This window comes from Acromyrmex echinatior, chromosome 2 (genome assembly GCF_024713525.1).
Source record: "Acromyrmex echinatior isolate Ae372 chromosome 2, ASM2471352v2, whole genome shotgun sequence".
NCBI classification, from domain to species: domain Eukaryota; kingdom Metazoa; phylum Arthropoda; class Insecta; order Hymenoptera; family Formicidae; genus Acromyrmex; species Acromyrmex echinatior.
This window is the reverse complement of record NC_141853.1, coordinates 18,197,156-18,213,772: the sequence shown is the minus strand read 5'-3', so window position 1 is coordinate 18,213,772 and position 16,617 is coordinate 18,197,156. Positions and strand designations below refer to the sequence as shown.

The following is a 16,617-nucleotide window of genomic DNA, read 5'->3' as shown; positions in this document are numbered from 1 at the left end:
CAGCTGATCTCGTTTCTTTCGAAGATTGTCCTCGATCCAAAGATAACGTATTAGATCGTATTATGCTGTAATTTTTATTGATATTTAATTAATAACCATACTATGTTGTAATGCTCTAAAGTTGGCGGTAGATAGATTGAAGATATTGGATCCACTCAATCATAAATTTTCTTATCCAAAATATCAAACAATTTAATTTTTTTTTACGTTACATCTGCAAATTTGAACTATTCTTATTAAAATATATTATAATATTTATTCTTTTTAATATGAGAGTTGTATCATTTTGGTTCCTTAAAATTAATTAATATAATCTTCTGCCTTTTTTGTGTCTTTTAATTAACATAAATTAAATCTTACGGACCCAGCGTCAGTAATCGTGTCACAGACACGATCTTGGCATCAGCTCCGGAAGATTAAACTCTTTGGTTACTCTAATGATTGATAAATACAAAATAACTAAAGTGTCCGCAGTTGCATTAATTATTTACATTTGGTAAAGACTTATGTAAAGAGATTCACGATTAAATGTTTTTGCATCATTTGGCCGCGAGGATCCGCGCCGGATCCTCGTAGAACGTTGAATGAAATTCTTTGTCTCTTATTCGCGCTCTACTTCGCCGCCATTCCCTTACGCCATTGCATCTTTTCGCTGGAAATGACTAAAAATAAACGTCCTCTGCTTATATCGGGAACATATATTATTTGGTTCTTTGCGAGACGCGGTCGTCGCCGCATGACTAATTGCAACAACAACAATGGATATATTTTACAACGGATGAGATGGTCGGCATGAGCGGCTTGAAATACATTTATTGCCCCGTGAGACACAATCGAATCCTGTCGGATGAGAGGAGGACCTCGCTGTTCTTCCTTATCTTTCACCGTAAATTAATCTCCCGCATTTCACCCTCCGGGAGACGAGCTCTCGACCCACCACTTTCCCTCTACTGTTCTGCTTACTAATATTCCTAAAACATTTTCCCGCTGCGTAGTTTTCTGCGTCGATACTATTAAGCTTTTACATTTGTATAGAAAATATTTTTCTCGCGTTGTTTTTGGTCGCCCTCGTTTCAATTCTCATCTTTTTAAACGACAATAAATCTTACGAATATATTATCGTCAATCTTATTTTTAAGTGTATTGTAGCATCGCTATCTCAGGAAATTTTGTTTGTAACGATTTGTCCTTTTTAACTTTCGTATTATTTCGCATTATGATACTTGGAGTCTATCTCGCGCAAATCTGTACAAATCTGTACACATCCTATTAATGATCGCTTCGTATGCGCGTGTCAGGTAACGGTCATGTAGTGTCTGCGTATGGTAGCATTGCGAAACATGGATCCCACGGTGCGCGAATAAATGTGACGCGTTAGCATAAATCTCGAAATCCATTTGGAAGTGCGAGCCTATTAATGCACTACGGACAGACGATGAGCGCGAACGTCCCCGCGGTCAGCGACTGCGCGAGCTAATTAAACAAATGTTCTCCAGCAGATCAGCCCGCGAATCGTGAACCTCGTCCTTTGAACTTAATACCACGAGAGAATCTACAGTTGTAAGCGTACTCCTAATGTAAGCGTTTGCTACAATGTTGTTTTATGATGATTCTTTGCAGCGAATAATTACGCGTGATAACACACAATGTAGTCGGCGTACCATAGTATTACGACTATTTTTTAGTGAAATTTGTATTTAAAAGAGATTCGTTCTCATTTTTTTCTTGAAAAAGATTAATGTCTTTCACTTTCTTTGTTTTTATACATAGATGGGTATTTTCATCATATAATTTTACATATATGTTAGTGAAACTTGAGCAATAGGAGCAATTTCGAAGTATTTCGCATTTTACATGCGCTGTGTTTGCAAATAACAAACTCGTTGGGACAAAGACGCAAACTAACTCGACATCTAGGGTCGTAATCAATGGGGCTTTCTTGAGGCAGCCGTCTATCTCTAATGCCGAACATAATTTAGGCATTAAAATGCGAGAAGCGAGTAACAGTGATGTTCTATCGGCGCGAAGGGCGTTCAAGACGGCGACGCCATCCGATGCAATTATATTTTATGCCTCCCGCTATGTTTGCTTCCTTTTCTAGCCTCTCTCATTTCCCTCTCCTTATTTCAACCTCCCGCTCTTGATTTTCATTCCTTCGAACCCGAAACTCCTCTTTCCCTTCTCCTTCTCCGCACCCTCTCTCTTTCTCTCTCGACAGTGTAAGTATAGATTTATAACTACTTAAAGTTTCGCGATTTATTTCACGCTTATCGTCTGTCCGGATATGTTTACGGGGGTTTACTTATCACTTAGCAGATGCAAATGTAAGAGAGAAAGAGATGGCTAAAGGATGAATAAGGAGAGACAGAGAGAAGGGGGCCATCTGAGTTTAAATTAAGCAGAAGCCCACTTGTCAAGCAATGCGTATCGATTTGCAATTATGATTGCGAGCGGTTAAAATACGGATAAATTATACAGGCTGCAGAATAACTGATTTATATCGGAGAATATGCCTAATAGTAATTTAAATTTAGTACGAATGTATATTTAGTGCAAGTATCCCTACTTTTCGAATCCCGTAGAGTCTAGAAATGATTTTAATGTTAATTTCCATGCTTCTTGCAATCATATTTGTCAACAGTCATTTGAATTCTTGGAAAATAGTGTGCTGTTTACGCTGGAATGGTAATTATATCCCTAGGAAAATTTCCGCTAGTCGAACAGACCTGGCAAATTCATCGAAAGAAGGTGCATGTCGCACGCATGAACGCCCAGCGTGTTCGCAGCAAGAAGATTTAGAATCCAATATGTGCGTATGTGAATGTAAACATTAATTATCTCAATGCAAGACAGTTACATATTAGCTTAGGAACTAAGTTGCTATTTTGGCAGCAACGGGTTAACGCGTACGAGCTAACTTTGTGTCTAGATTAAATTAACCGTAGAAGAAGAGAAACTATTTTCGGTTACGCTATGTATTTTCTACTAATTCGCTATACAGCTGATCATGAAGCTACTGTATGCTTACTTTATATTATTTTGTCTAACAAGGTGATGATATAAACCTGACGATCTTGCTTACTGAACACGAACGCGATTCATATTTATGACATGTCGCAATTATTTTCAAGGAAACGTTAAAATTATCAAAATGTAATGTGATAAATTGTACACACATTAGATTATTAGTCGTAGGATTATTACTGCATTACTTACATCCTTGTGTCCTTCAGATTGTGTCATGTCAGATTTCTAACTTGAGAGAACATGTTGATGCACTCTTAAATTTTTCACCAATGGGCTATCACTTATGTAGAAGTATTGATTTCAAGTTTTGACAATTTTAATATCGATCGAATTGCTGATTTTAATTAGAATTCTTCATTGGGCGATGGTACTTTAAATAGAAAGAGGTCAGACGTAGCTACTTCTAGACTAACTACGGATGTCACTGAACCGACTGAGAATTAATCTTCTCTTTACTGACAGAGTTTCTGATAAAACGAAAACGCTATATTTAAACCGAAGCTATTGTACGCCTATAATTGGCTTTAGACATCTTTCTATTTCAATAGAAGATGTACACAATCTGTAATTGGATACGAATCGTGTGCTTTTATGAAATTAAATGACTAAATATTACTGTCACAGAATTGTACTTCGAGTATATGACAGTCTAGTGAATATTGTACACTTGTATATCATGAATTTCACAAATTATGATTATTAAATATAGAACTTAAAAAAAGTAAGATTCTTAAAATATTTTCTAATTTCTGACTGTTTTAGAGACATGAAATGTAATAAAATAGAGATATTAATTTAAAAAATACTTATTATAAATATTCTTAATCATGAAATTATTTTCAGTAACGATATTCGTTCCACTCGCATCGGTGCTAGACGAACAATATACATATATCTTACTTCAACTTTTGACGTTAAATAATCAGCGCGATTACGGAACAGAGTCGACGATATTTCAAACAGAAGTAGACGATACGAGACGACGAGAATTAGGAATGTGGAGCGGAGATCTACTTTTGGTTGGGGATGCGGAATCAGTACATCTTTCGACTCGGCGTATCGCTGGTGCTGACGGGGCGAGGTGGGTACTGGCGGGGAGGTAGGAAAAGGCGGACGAGTAATAGCTACGGAATATTGCAATAATATGCAAAGTATATGAGGGATATATTAATTTCGTGAAAACGGTAGAAACGTAGATAGCTGCCGCCTCGACGCAGCAGCACGGTTTCTGCGGGCTCTCGTGCCCAAAAGAGGCGCTACACCGCCGAAGCCTGGGGGTGTCGGAGGGTAGGTGGTGGGCGAGACGAGGAACCGAGGATTTCACAGACAAATAAATACACGATATTTCACCAGATGGGAAATGAAAGTTTGCTTCGTACCTTGCTTACAAGCTAGACCGCGAAACTGAATTTTAATTCTGAAGAAGCAACCAGCCTCGGAGTGCGATTATTCACTACGTTCCGCTATATTCGAGCGACATATTTCTCGCATTTTACTGATGATATCTTCTTTTATCGACATATTAATCTTTTGAGAATTTTTATTAGTAATTTCTATTACTAGGAAACAAAATTAAATTAAAAAATAATTTTCTATTTTCTACGGATAAGAGAAGGAATAATAAATTGAACGGATAAATTGAAAATGTTAGGAACGAGTTCAAATTAAAAATATGGGATCATAATTATTTATATTATAGTTTATTGAATCAATTTGTTATATTTACTAAAATATATATTTCGTAAAAACGAAAATTATAAATGATTTAACATTAAAAAAATAGTAAAATAGATAATTTATGGATATTGAAAAAAAAATGTAAGAAAATTCAGACGAATTTTATATATAATAAGAATATAGATTCCACAAATATATCGGGGATACAAAACAGTTGTTATATCGAAATAAATTATATTCTAAATATAAATCAATACATCATATCTTATGCGGAGGAAAAATGCGAGAGATTACATGGATGCTTGATTACAGATTATATTACAAAAACTGAATTTTAAGTTTAAAGAGTATATACCCTGCGGCTACGATTACCTGTTCTGCTTTTCCTGCTACCATCGTACGTGTTTTTAACTCGTTGGCGTGCTTTTTTACTCGCGTGCATGTCGATGAAGCAACAAGATCGCTTTCCTAAAACATAAGACGAGGGTAGACGTACGTATAATACATTTTACATAAATGTAGTATAGGTGTATATAAAGTTAATTTTATTATCTTCCCATCGCGACTGAATATATATATATATATATATATATATATATATAATATATATATATATATATACACACATAATAAAATATACTCATAAAATTAACTTTTTATAAATACAAACATAGAACATATTTCCAACTATCATGAAAATATGAAACAAAAAACATTTCCATACTTCTAAGAACTTTGAAACTCAAATTATCAGTTTTTTCTTTCTTCTTTTATAAATAGAAAACATTTATATAAAAAGAAATTATGCACAACGTTTAAAAGTAATACATAGAGATTTACTGGTGACACTGATCTTGCTGTGATTTTACAAATCGAAATATTGACTAAAGTTAAGGTTTTTTAAGATAGACGCTACGGTAAGACTTGGTAAGAATTCAAGGGACTCGCGACGCTCGAAGTCCGCAGCTGCAGGGTTAGGAGTTGGTCATAAGTTCAAGCTAAGAATTCGCACGGGAATGAGGAATTGAAGTAAGTTGTGGCTTTACCGGCTCCTAGGTCCGTCGCCGGCGTCGTCGTCGTTCTCCGACACGGCGGTTGGCTGTGCCGGATAAAAAGTTGAGAAAAGCAAGAGTTGAGATCAATACCTCCGACCGACCTTCCCATCGCGACTGCCTGTTCGCCGTAGGAGAAGGTGGTAGTCCCCAGACAAGGACCTCTCGGGGACTTCGAGCGTCGGTGAATTTCTCTCAGTTTACGTTTCCTTTCGCTAGATACCGAACTAAGAAACTCGCGCCCAGGAAACCTCGGCATTCTTATTCCCAATCTTCGCGAGCGAAAAGTTTTTCAAAGTTCGCCGGGACGAAGTTATTTTGTGGTTGTACGACCTGATTGTAGAGATTTTGCATCCTGCTTGGAAATACTTCGGTTACAAGATTGTTCGTTATGAAAGCTTATTAGTACAGCACCAAGTAGGGCAGCGTGCTTCAGGAAGTGACGCAGTGAATTTGAGTTAATAAAATCGTGTACTTGACGGTAATGACTCGGAATACTAATTTCTTATCCAGTGGATTTCATATATTGTTAGTTATTGCGGTTTATTAAACTTTGGCAATTTATCTATATATCGTTCCTCTCAACTTACCAATTATAAATTCTTTCCTTTATTTGACTCCATCTTACCTTGTTATACTTTGAAGAAAGTATAAAATTTGCAAATTTCCCTTCGAATAGTAAGTATAATAGTGGATTCAATAAAACATATCATAATCTAGCGAGCGAATATCATTCGCAATAAATATGTCTGCTATTTTCAAGTACAAAGAAATTTACCTCAAGTTTCCGCGTGCATAACAGTTAGATCTATTTTCGTTATGGTCCGTCTACTCCAAAATGGATCAAAGGTCTCCCGGACTCACGTATTAGGGCTCTGAAAGAAAGATGCCTCTTTCCCTTGCCTGCGCGCTCTTTTTCTCGCTCGCTCCTCCGAGGCGTTATAACTCACTGCTAATCTAATCCGGTGCCGGCTCGCGTGGCGATGTGGTGGTGGTGGTGGTGGTGGTGGCCCGGTACGTCAGACGATTTATAAAAGTGTACACTCGTGCGAAAATACAATGGGCGCTACCGTGCTGCTCGAAAGGAGAGACAAGGGAGAGAAATATATAGAGCGCCGAGGTGAGAGAGCGAAGAGGAGAGCTGCCGCGCGCACATACGTACGTAGACCTCCTCCGACATCAGGACGGAGGGCTGTAACTCCCGTATATCCGCAACACATAATCTCAGAAACCGTAGAGAGAAGCAGGCTGGCGGGAGCGGGCGGGTGGGCAGGCACCCACCGTTCTTCTCCTCCTCCGACACCTCCGGACACCAGCACCCACCCTTCTCTTCACCCGCGACTCCTATCCACTACCGGCACCTCCAAACCAAGCCACGGAGTTGTAGCTGCTAACTTAGTTTGTGAACTGCAAAATCCTCCGCCACCCACGAGGGCATACAAATAATAATTCTTTGTTTCGCGCGCCACGGAGACGTGTAAATACCGGCGTGGCTCTCTCCGGCTTGTAGAGAGTCTGCCAGACCTAACGGGAAGAAGTGAGAGGGAGAGAGGAAAAGGGGAGAAGGGGGAGAAGGAAGAAAGAGAGAGACAAAACTCGACAGGGCAGATATGCGAGAACGACCAAGAGAAAGCGGAAGGAGCGCAGTGCGAAGAGGCGAAAAGACCATTCCCGCGGTAACGCCTAAATCGCTCCAACAACTCATCCGCTGAAAGTTGCGACGAGCTTTGAAGATCTACGACGAGAGATGAGGGCTTCACCTCCTTTTCTACAGGAACGATTCTCCACTTTTCTATCCGCGGGGTTACTTCAATTATTTGAACATTCTCGTTCTCGTCTTATGCATGTCAATGTTTTAAATGTAAAAATCTCATTGATCCGTTTTGATTGATTTCGAATTTACTTTTATTTTTTTACAGAACGTATGATTAAGTCGCAGTACAAAGCGCTGTTAAAAAATCTATGAAAAAAATTATTGCATATTAAAGTTAACAAGTTAATTATAGATGAAAGTATTCATATAATAATAATGAATGTTAAATACATATAATTCAGATGATAATAAAATGTTAATAAAATTATATAATTGATAAAAATAATGTAGAGTATGCCAGCGTATCATACAACGTATCGTAGAACGGCAGACATAATAAAGATGTAGTGCAAAAGGATATTGACCGCGGAAAGGCGGAATAAGGTGGAAGTCTAGCGATCGACGTCGAAAGTCCAACGCAGTCGTCCTGGACGGTCTGGCAATAACAGAGTAAACTCCGGGAGCCTGGGAGAGGAACGGAGCCAGCCTAGGTAGGAGAAGCAGAGGCGGAAGAAAAGAGAAGTACTGGAAAACGAGAAGGAGGTCGGGGCGGGAGGGAGGGAGGGAGGCAGGGAGATCGAGGTAGGGTGATAGAAGGAGGCGAGACGAGTCAGTCGACGGACCGAGGGGGACAGGGACGAGAGCTGAGAAAATTGTGAAAGAACAAGCGAGAGGGAAAGCTCGTGCTCGAGCTCCGCGAAGAAAACGCTTCGGTTTATTTCAGTTCGATTTTTCCAGTGTCGCCGTCGCCCTGACGACAATTCGCAGGCGCGGCACAGTCCTCTTTTCCTCTCTCTCTTTCTCTCCTCTCTCTCTCTCTCTCTCTCTCTCTCTCACACACCCTCTTGCTGTTCTACCTCCCACATTCTTTCTTCCTCTCTCTCTCCTACCATTGCTTCACTGCTCCTTCTCTATTTCGCATTCTCTCTCTCTCTCTCTCTCTCTCTTTCTCCCTCTTCTTCGCCCTCTCTGGTCCGACGGAACGAACGAATGGGTTACGCCCAGATGCGCGCATCGAACCCTGGTCAATAGAGTTGTGTCTCCTCTTCGTGCCAGTTCGCCACTCCTCTTCGGCGCTCTCTCCGTCTCGCTGCGGGCAGTCTGTCCTGACGACGTAGAGTCCAAAAGGGGGTGTAGCACTTTCGCGACGTATGCGGAGGAGGGAACGGGGTTGCGTGTAGGTGCGTTGGTCCATCGATACAGGAAAGGGTGGACCCCTCTGCTGACGCCAGGCGGGCAGGAGTTTACCGGGGGTGCTGCGTGGTGAGCGAGCATCCGAGCCGTTGTAGGACCACCCCCCGCGCGATTGGAAATCTATTCCCACCCTCGAAGTCGAACCTCGACCTATCGGAGAGTTCGGTTCGGAGATATTGAGTCTGCGCTCTCTTCTCGCATCGTCGTACTTTGTTCATTCTATGGTTACGCGCCGCATTACCATATTCTCTCGCTTTTACTCTTTTCTCTCTCTTTTAGCTTCATTGCCATTCTTCTTTGACCCCATTAGAATCATTCGTTTTTCTTCTTTCCGTGCGGTCCTTATTTTTAGCAACGAGTAGGAAGAGTAGAAATAAAATAGTTTCGTTGTTGTAACGATACAATGATTTAATGAATATTTTCAGAGATCATGTGTGTAACGATTTTTCTAATAAAAATAATAAAGCTACATAAATAAAGTTATCTAAAAGATAAAATATGTTGTATCATTGCAATATTTTGTAGAATGATATACAAGATTATATATATATATATATATATATATATATATAATTTTGTTGTTATAAACTTTTGCAGTTTTAGCTTGTTGCTGTAGTTAACTTTTATCGATAAATCTTTTTATCTTATATATTTAATTTTGAAATATATATCTTTATACACTTATATTAAATTTAAAATAATCTCTATAGAAACATCAGTTGGCAGTCAATGCCTCATAAGCGATAATTTCTCTCGGTCTACATGACAACGATATCATCTCGACGTTGAATCGTTTAATCGTTAATTCACGTTGCTTTTTTAAAATCGCATGACGACTCATTGTCAGCGGTACAGTTAATAATTTCCAGGATCGGTTGAGAAGAATTATTTTAATACCAACGCAACGTGAATTATCCTAGTGTCGGTGTCGATTAATATCTCGGTACCGTTAAAATGGACTGTAACGCGGGTTTGTATATCACGACGTGGACCTGTCGTTAAGTGCGTTTATGTCTCTTTAGTGGCGCTTGCGTGAAATATTTTCGGTCGATGTCGTTCCACGTGCACACGTAACCGGGCCCATACACGTATACTCGCCGCGCGCACCATATTCGACGAGCCAACACTCCCGGGAACGGCCATACCTCATTGCACCGGACAGTGGTCAGATATTTTCACAATAGGTTCCACGCCGGTGCTTTCATTGCAGGAAACTTCGCGGCTTGCCGGGGTGTTAAATGGCGGAGCGCCATTGAATACGCTTCCACAATACGGTCACTACGCAGTATCGTAACGCATTTCTACCTTTGGCCGGGGCCCACGATAGAGGAAGGTATCTGCGATATTTTCGATGTCACACTAAAATTCACCCGATGCGAGAACTTTCATTTCTCGCGTTCTCAAGTGCACGTTGTAATATCTGGATCTCGTTCGACGTCCGCGGCATGCGACAGAAACACGAAACGACATTAAAAGCTCTCGTTCTATATATTCTGATAAATCTGAAACGATCGCGGTCTAAATGACGAATGTATGACACGTGAGAGATAGGTTGATAGCACGAGATACTGAAATTGTATAATCACTATTATACGGTTTGATATACGAGGATAAATAATTCGTTCCGACGCGCTCAGTGGCTTGGATCTCGGATTCTATCCTCCTTGCGCTCTTTCGTGATTATTAAATTACAAAGTCGACAAGTGGATTTTACTTTACGTCGTTAGCGCAGAACTGCAAATATAGATACACACAAATGCTTCGGTTTATAGTCCATTAGAAGGAGTGCTTAAGTATAATTTACCGCATCTTTTTTTTCTACAAGATTCTGTCGAGAAGTTTTACCAAGGAACTATAAGAGAAAGTAGTCTAGAAGCGTGCAAGACAAGGAGAGTAGAATTGAGCTTGAAAAGCAGGCAAATTGCAAAGATAATGTTGCACGCCCTTGAGTGGATATAGTCACTAAGTATACGGCTCATATCATTTTACAGTTGCAACATATTAATGTATTCTTTGGTACTATAAAATATTTTACCTCTTTCTCTATTTTCTGTCATATGTTATATATACATCAACATTACTGAACGATGTTATATTTGAAGTAACAAATACTGACTTATTGTGCACATTAATAATAATATAAATTTTATATTAGCAAATTAAATTTAATTTTGCTTTAATTTTATCGATAATATAATTTTTTAACTTATATCTAAAAATACAAGCAAACATTTGAATCAAATCAAATATTCGCGACATTTTTTGGTATAATAATTTAATTTAATATATATTTAATATTTTTTTATTAAAACAAAAATGTTAAAGATTTATTTAAAAAATAAAATTCCCAGAAAAATATACTGAAGATTAATATATATTAAACGTGTATACACATTGATTGTATATCATGTCCTTATTTGTTATTGTATATCATGTCCTTATATATTATTATCGATTTATTATCAATTTGTTCAATCATTATCAAGATGACGATTTGAGCGGGGAAATGCTTGTGAAATCTTCATCCAAAATGATGAAAAACGTCGTCCCGTCTACCGGCCATTTCTTCGACAATGCGTTCGCACCCAACCGAACGAGCAAGCAGCAACGCACGGCGCCGATAAAAAAAGAAGAGAGTTTTCCCTCTCTGTCTTTTCTTCCCTATTTCGTTCCTTTCTCTATCACAAGCGGAACCCGTTGGGGGCGGTGGCGGTATGTCGAGGATCGTCGAAGGGGTGGCCAGGCGAGGTGGGTGGTAAGCGAGCAGGGCACGGCGGGATGGAGGGCGGTTGTGCGAGAGGGCGCGCACCGAAGGGTGGGACAAGAGAGGGTATAGAAGCTATCGACGTTTTTACGTAACAAATCAGTCGTAACTGCCGCGCCGGTGCTGCGACCGTGCGCGGTGAACGACCAATGGGAGAGCCAGCCGATATTCGATACCCGATCACATCATAGGTTCCTGCCCGCCGCTTGAAACGCCGCGGTAGTCCAATAGCCAGATGGGAAAAAGCGTCGAGGAGAGAACGAGAGAGAGTGAGGAGGAGGTAGGGAGTGACGGCGGGAGGATCAAAGTGGGAGCGGACGGGAACGCGAGAGGGAGAGAAAGGAAAAGAGCGAGGAAGAGAGTGCGCACATCTACGCCAATGTCGCGGCGATGCGCGCGGGGGTGAAAAGCGCTCTGGTGCTACCGTAGGGTTGGATTGCGATTGCACCCCAACCCGACCAGCCAACCTCGTGGCAGGCAATTCGTTGGGTTCGCCATTTTTTCTTCTTTCCTCTCTCGCTTTTTTCCTCCGCTGTTCTCTTACACGACCCCAAAAATACGAAAGGGCGAGGGGGAGGGGACGAAGGGCCCGACGCAGACGGTCGACTTGACTTATTGTTTTGCGAGACTGGAGATTAATCTCCCCGACGGAAAGTGGTTACGTATATCTCGAGTAATGTATCGAAATTTCTTTGATACTTTCGACATTACCAACTCGATGTTAATAATACAGAATTGCTAAGGAATTACTGATGATGTGACGTATGTTGTCGCAATGGAACGTACTTCGCCGACGTTAATGCGCGCGACTTCTAAGAGACGCGTTTCGCGCCTTGATAAAGAGAAGTGTCATTTATAATTCATCTCCCAGCAGACGAAATTCTAAACGCCTCCAGCTGGTAAGCGTGTATACAAAGCAGAGGAAACTCGATCCTAATATCGCCAGTGATTCTGGATACAGGCAGGATGATAGCGCAGAATTCGCGACGAAAACGCGAGGGGGAAAGAGCGGACGGTTCTCAGAGTCCATAGGGGTTATATGGGGGACACAGCGCGCGAGGGGTGGTACGGTGGATGTGCAGCGGGTGGAGGATAGGGGTAGTTGGTGGAAGTAAAGGCGCGAGTGTAGAAGGAGCGTTTTAATCTACGGTCACGCGGAGGAGCGAGACGCTCGGGTCGGTCCTCACTCCCGCGCCCGGATTATAATCAACCCTTTTATCCTAGGCTTTCCATGTCGCTAATTTCCATAATTACACAGACGCTAAAATCACAATATCCTCTGCCGGCAGAAAGGAGTAACCTACGTGAGCTTCCTCCTCATCCTCCTCCTACCCTGAACGCCGGCAGCGTCACACGAGGAGAATGGTGGTTCCATGTAGGGAGAAAGAGAGAGGGGGAAGGGGGAAGAGAGAAAACGAGAGGAAAACAGGATGAGAGAGGGAGAGTGGCGGGCGTAAGGAAGGGAAGAGAAAGAGAAAAATAGGAGGATAGAGAGAAAGAGAACGGGTGGGTGAAAGGTACAGTTAGGGGGAGGAGAGAGGCGGTGGGTGGAAGCGGCTCGCTAGAGATAAAGGTACTCTTTAGCTAGGATGGCGCTCGCTCGTATGTTTATGCACTCGTATCCGCGTGGCCGGGCATGGAAGTGCCTGGATAACCAGCCAAGTGACAAGCCAGCAGGTCTCCGGCTGGCAGGCCCCTGCCAGCGCAAGCATGCCTCTCGACTCGAATTTTGAAAGCCAGCCAACTCGGGAAAGTGGGTTTAAAAGTCTCTCGATAAGTGGCGGCGGACTGCGTCAACGGGGGAAGGCTGCGTCGCTCGTAGCTACTATACGTATTTTCATTGAATTCAAAGGTGGCGACGACGACTATTAGTATGTGTCATTCTGTCAATTTTGAACACGCTTTTCTACGCCATGAGTTTCTCCGTTGCGGAACTCTTAAGTAACAATTTCGTTTCTCTATGTCACGCTCTGCGACTATTATCACTCGCCGCATGCCGACCATCGTCCGCCGCGATGTGATACTTGCTTTGAAAGTTCACGGAATAATAAGGCGCGGAAAGACGCAAAAGAGAGCCTCCTTAGGTATCAACAAACAAAAGCAGTCCTTTAGGCGAATGATCCTTAAGCCGTTTGTCGGCTTAGCAATGCTACTTGGTCACTTAAGTCCCGATGTTCCAGCGCGGAAGGACTCGCCGAGTGACTGGAGTTGACTTTTCTCACTTTAACCTCGCGATGCGATGCTTGGCTTCAGGAGGAGGTGGAGAAGGGGGTTGCTGGGGCTGTATCGAGCGGCCCTCCTACATACATCTATCTCCTCCGACTCACTCTCCTCCTTCCCTCTTCCGGCGTTCCTCTCGCCCGCCCGCTCCTCATCCTCTTTCCCTCTTTTCCCTCCGACATTCGTGGCCTTCCACCCCTTCCACCCCTTTTCCAACCTTCTCTGTCTCTTCCACCTCCTCCTCCTCCATCTCCTCCTACGGCTTTACCACCCTCTCTCCCCCATCTACCGCCCGCGCAACCTCTCGCCCATCCTTCGCGACTCACCTACCTAAACCCCCTTTCCTCAGCCTCCTCTCGCCGTCATCCTTTTCTCAACCCCGACACCCTTTCGCCCCCTTTCTCTGCCGCCTCCGTCTCGCGCCGTTTCACTTCCGCTCCCTCTTTCTCTAGGCCTTTACCTCGAAATGCTCCCGCCGACAAACAAACCGCAGACACTTCGCAGTTTTACGCAATCGTAAGTTTCTTCATTTGTTCGCTCGTTTTCACGTTGATTCAAATATTGTTGCACATGCGTGGCAATGAAGATCCATTAGCACGAAAATACTTAGTGATAAATAATAGATTATTAAAAAAAGAGAAAAGAAATTGTGCAAAGAAATAGAATACTTTGTAAAACTTGAAAAAAAGCGTACCAGTTGCGCGTATTTATTTTTATCCATTTTGATTTGATCGTTCATTTATGTTTTGAAACAAAAAGAAAAAATGATATGAGAAAAACCTTAATTCCGTATCAAAATATACAAAAAAACTACAAGAAAAATGTGTCAGAAATATCGAGCTGGTAGACGAAAGGCAAACGCTGGAATTGTTTTCTCTTGATGCAAGCGAGGAGCGAGCAATGCAGGCGAGCAGCGACATTCTACAACTTTATGCACTTTCCTTTACTACTCGGCGGAGGGCTAGGTGAATGAGCGAGCAAAGTGGTGGGGGTTAGTCGACGCCAAAATTGCTTCCAGTGTCGAGTTGCTCGAGGAAACTTTGGATTTTGGGCGAGAGGCGGGTGAGGAAAGGTGAAAGCCGAGAGAGAAGGTGCCGGAGTACAAGGTCACGCGTTGAGTCAGATTATTAACTTTTCCCCCCTAGGAGATCCTAAACGAGAGAATCTATGCATCTCGCAAAGACGAATCATTTCTTGTAAGAGAACATTGGACGTGTATTTATTGAAAAAAAATGTAATGAAATAAAATTGTATCGACAACGATGTAAGTCCAATTGTAGCAATTGTGATGAGATTTCTCTACTATTCACATCATTAAGTTATTTAAATTTATTTCCACGCATCACAGATTTCCCGTCGACTAAATCGAAATGGTTCAAAAGAGTGTCATTTCGTTTCTTGAAATTCTGTTTGTATCTCCACGTGCGCATTAATCGTTCCATGTGTGTATATATACGTACTTACGCGTATAGAGAACGTCTTGGATGTACGATACAGGAGTCAGAGCAGAGCCGTCGTGCGGATGGGGCGTCGAACGGTGAGAGGATCGTGGACGAAGGGTGGGTTGCGGCGGGAGGGAAATCGGGTGGAGTGGTAAGGTGCAGGACGTGGGGAGATGAGAGAATGAGAGAGAAAGAGAAAGAGAGAGAGATTGAGTGAGAAGGAGTGAGAGAGAAAGAGAGAAGTAGGAGAGCAGTATCTTGGAGACTTCGCACTGTATCTTGAAATGAGTTTTGTTGGATCAATAAGTTCCACTATAAGAACACTCTCGCTCTGTCCCGGGGTGTATCGGAGTGTTGGTTCTATCCGTGTTTATCTGTGTCTGCAAATAGATACACGGCGTACATGGGTCCACCCCCTACTTCCCTTTTCTCTTCACTTCTCTCTTCTGTCTTTCCCTCCCCCCCTTCCCACCGCGCGTCTCCCCTATCTATGTACCCGCCGCCGCACCACTCAACTATGTACGAATAGGATAGTCGCTACAAGCATTTCGAGATGAGTCGAACTCAATCTCGCGGCAGACACGCGGAGTCTTATCCAGAACGAATCCCACCGTCTTCCGGTAATCACGTGAATATGGATACGGGAGTTTCTGTAATTAACAGCAGCGTCATCGCGCGAGACAGACGACAGACGACTGTCTGAGAGCGACGGACAGATCGACGTCGAAATTTGGGTTACCGCGAAAGAAGTGAAGGGCAATTAATCCTGTCGATCAAACGGCAAAGCTGGTGATGCAATTTTTAAATGCCACGTAAACAGGACGACGCTGACACAATCGCGTGATTGGCAGAGCTTTAAACGTTACGGCCCTTTTTCCGTTCTTGAGAAATTTGTTTCCTTTTGACAAGCACGATCAGTTCCGCGTCTATGTACGATTGAAATCACGTAGATATAACTATCATGGTTATTTTTTTGAACGTACGATTTCCATTCGACTCAGCATCGCGCGTGAGGCGGCTTTTCAAGTTTCGGAAACACGAACCGCCTGTTTCGTTGCACGCGATTATTATGATTTTATTTTTTCAAACATAGCCGTTCCTAGCATTTACTCCTAGAAATTATTGACATCAAGATGATTCTATAAAATGTCGTCGTTAAAATAAGAAAGCAGAACTTTTTCTTTTACACGTTAGAATGTAAGAAAAAATGTTATAACGAGTATCAACAAGAAAAGATAAAATAAAATAAAATAGGCGATGGAGAAACATATTAACATTTGTTTAAAATTAGGTCAGCATCGTGTCTTTTTCGAAGTAATCACAATTTGGAGTCAGCCTGTACCAATGCCAGAACAGTATTACCGTATGTACCGATAGAATACAATCTATACTCAGCGTCGCGTCGGAGCGCTGCTTACATAAGACCAC

General features: G+C 42.0%; 1 protein-coding gene and 1 long non-coding RNA gene across 5 annotated transcripts in view; one reads left to right on the top strand and one right to left on the bottom strand.

Annotated features, from left to right (window-relative positions):
• Window positions 1–16,617, bottom strand: part of LOC105143509 (uncharacterized) — a 559,838-nt gene that overhangs the window by 26,056 nt on the left and 517,165 nt on the right. For all 4 annotated transcript variants that reach the window (XM_087403654.1, XM_087403657.1, XM_087403655.1 and 1 more), the window contains one exon: window positions 5,077–5,172. In XM_087403654.1, coding sequence (XP_087259780.1) covers window positions 5,077–5,172 — 96 coding nt within the window. The remainder of the gene's footprint in view (window positions 1–5,076; window positions 5,173–16,617) is intronic.
• Window positions 1–16,617, top strand: part of LOC105143508 (uncharacterized) — a 230,683-nt gene that overhangs the window by 65,347 nt on the left and 148,719 nt on the right. The gene's annotated exons all lie outside the window — the stretch shown is intronic.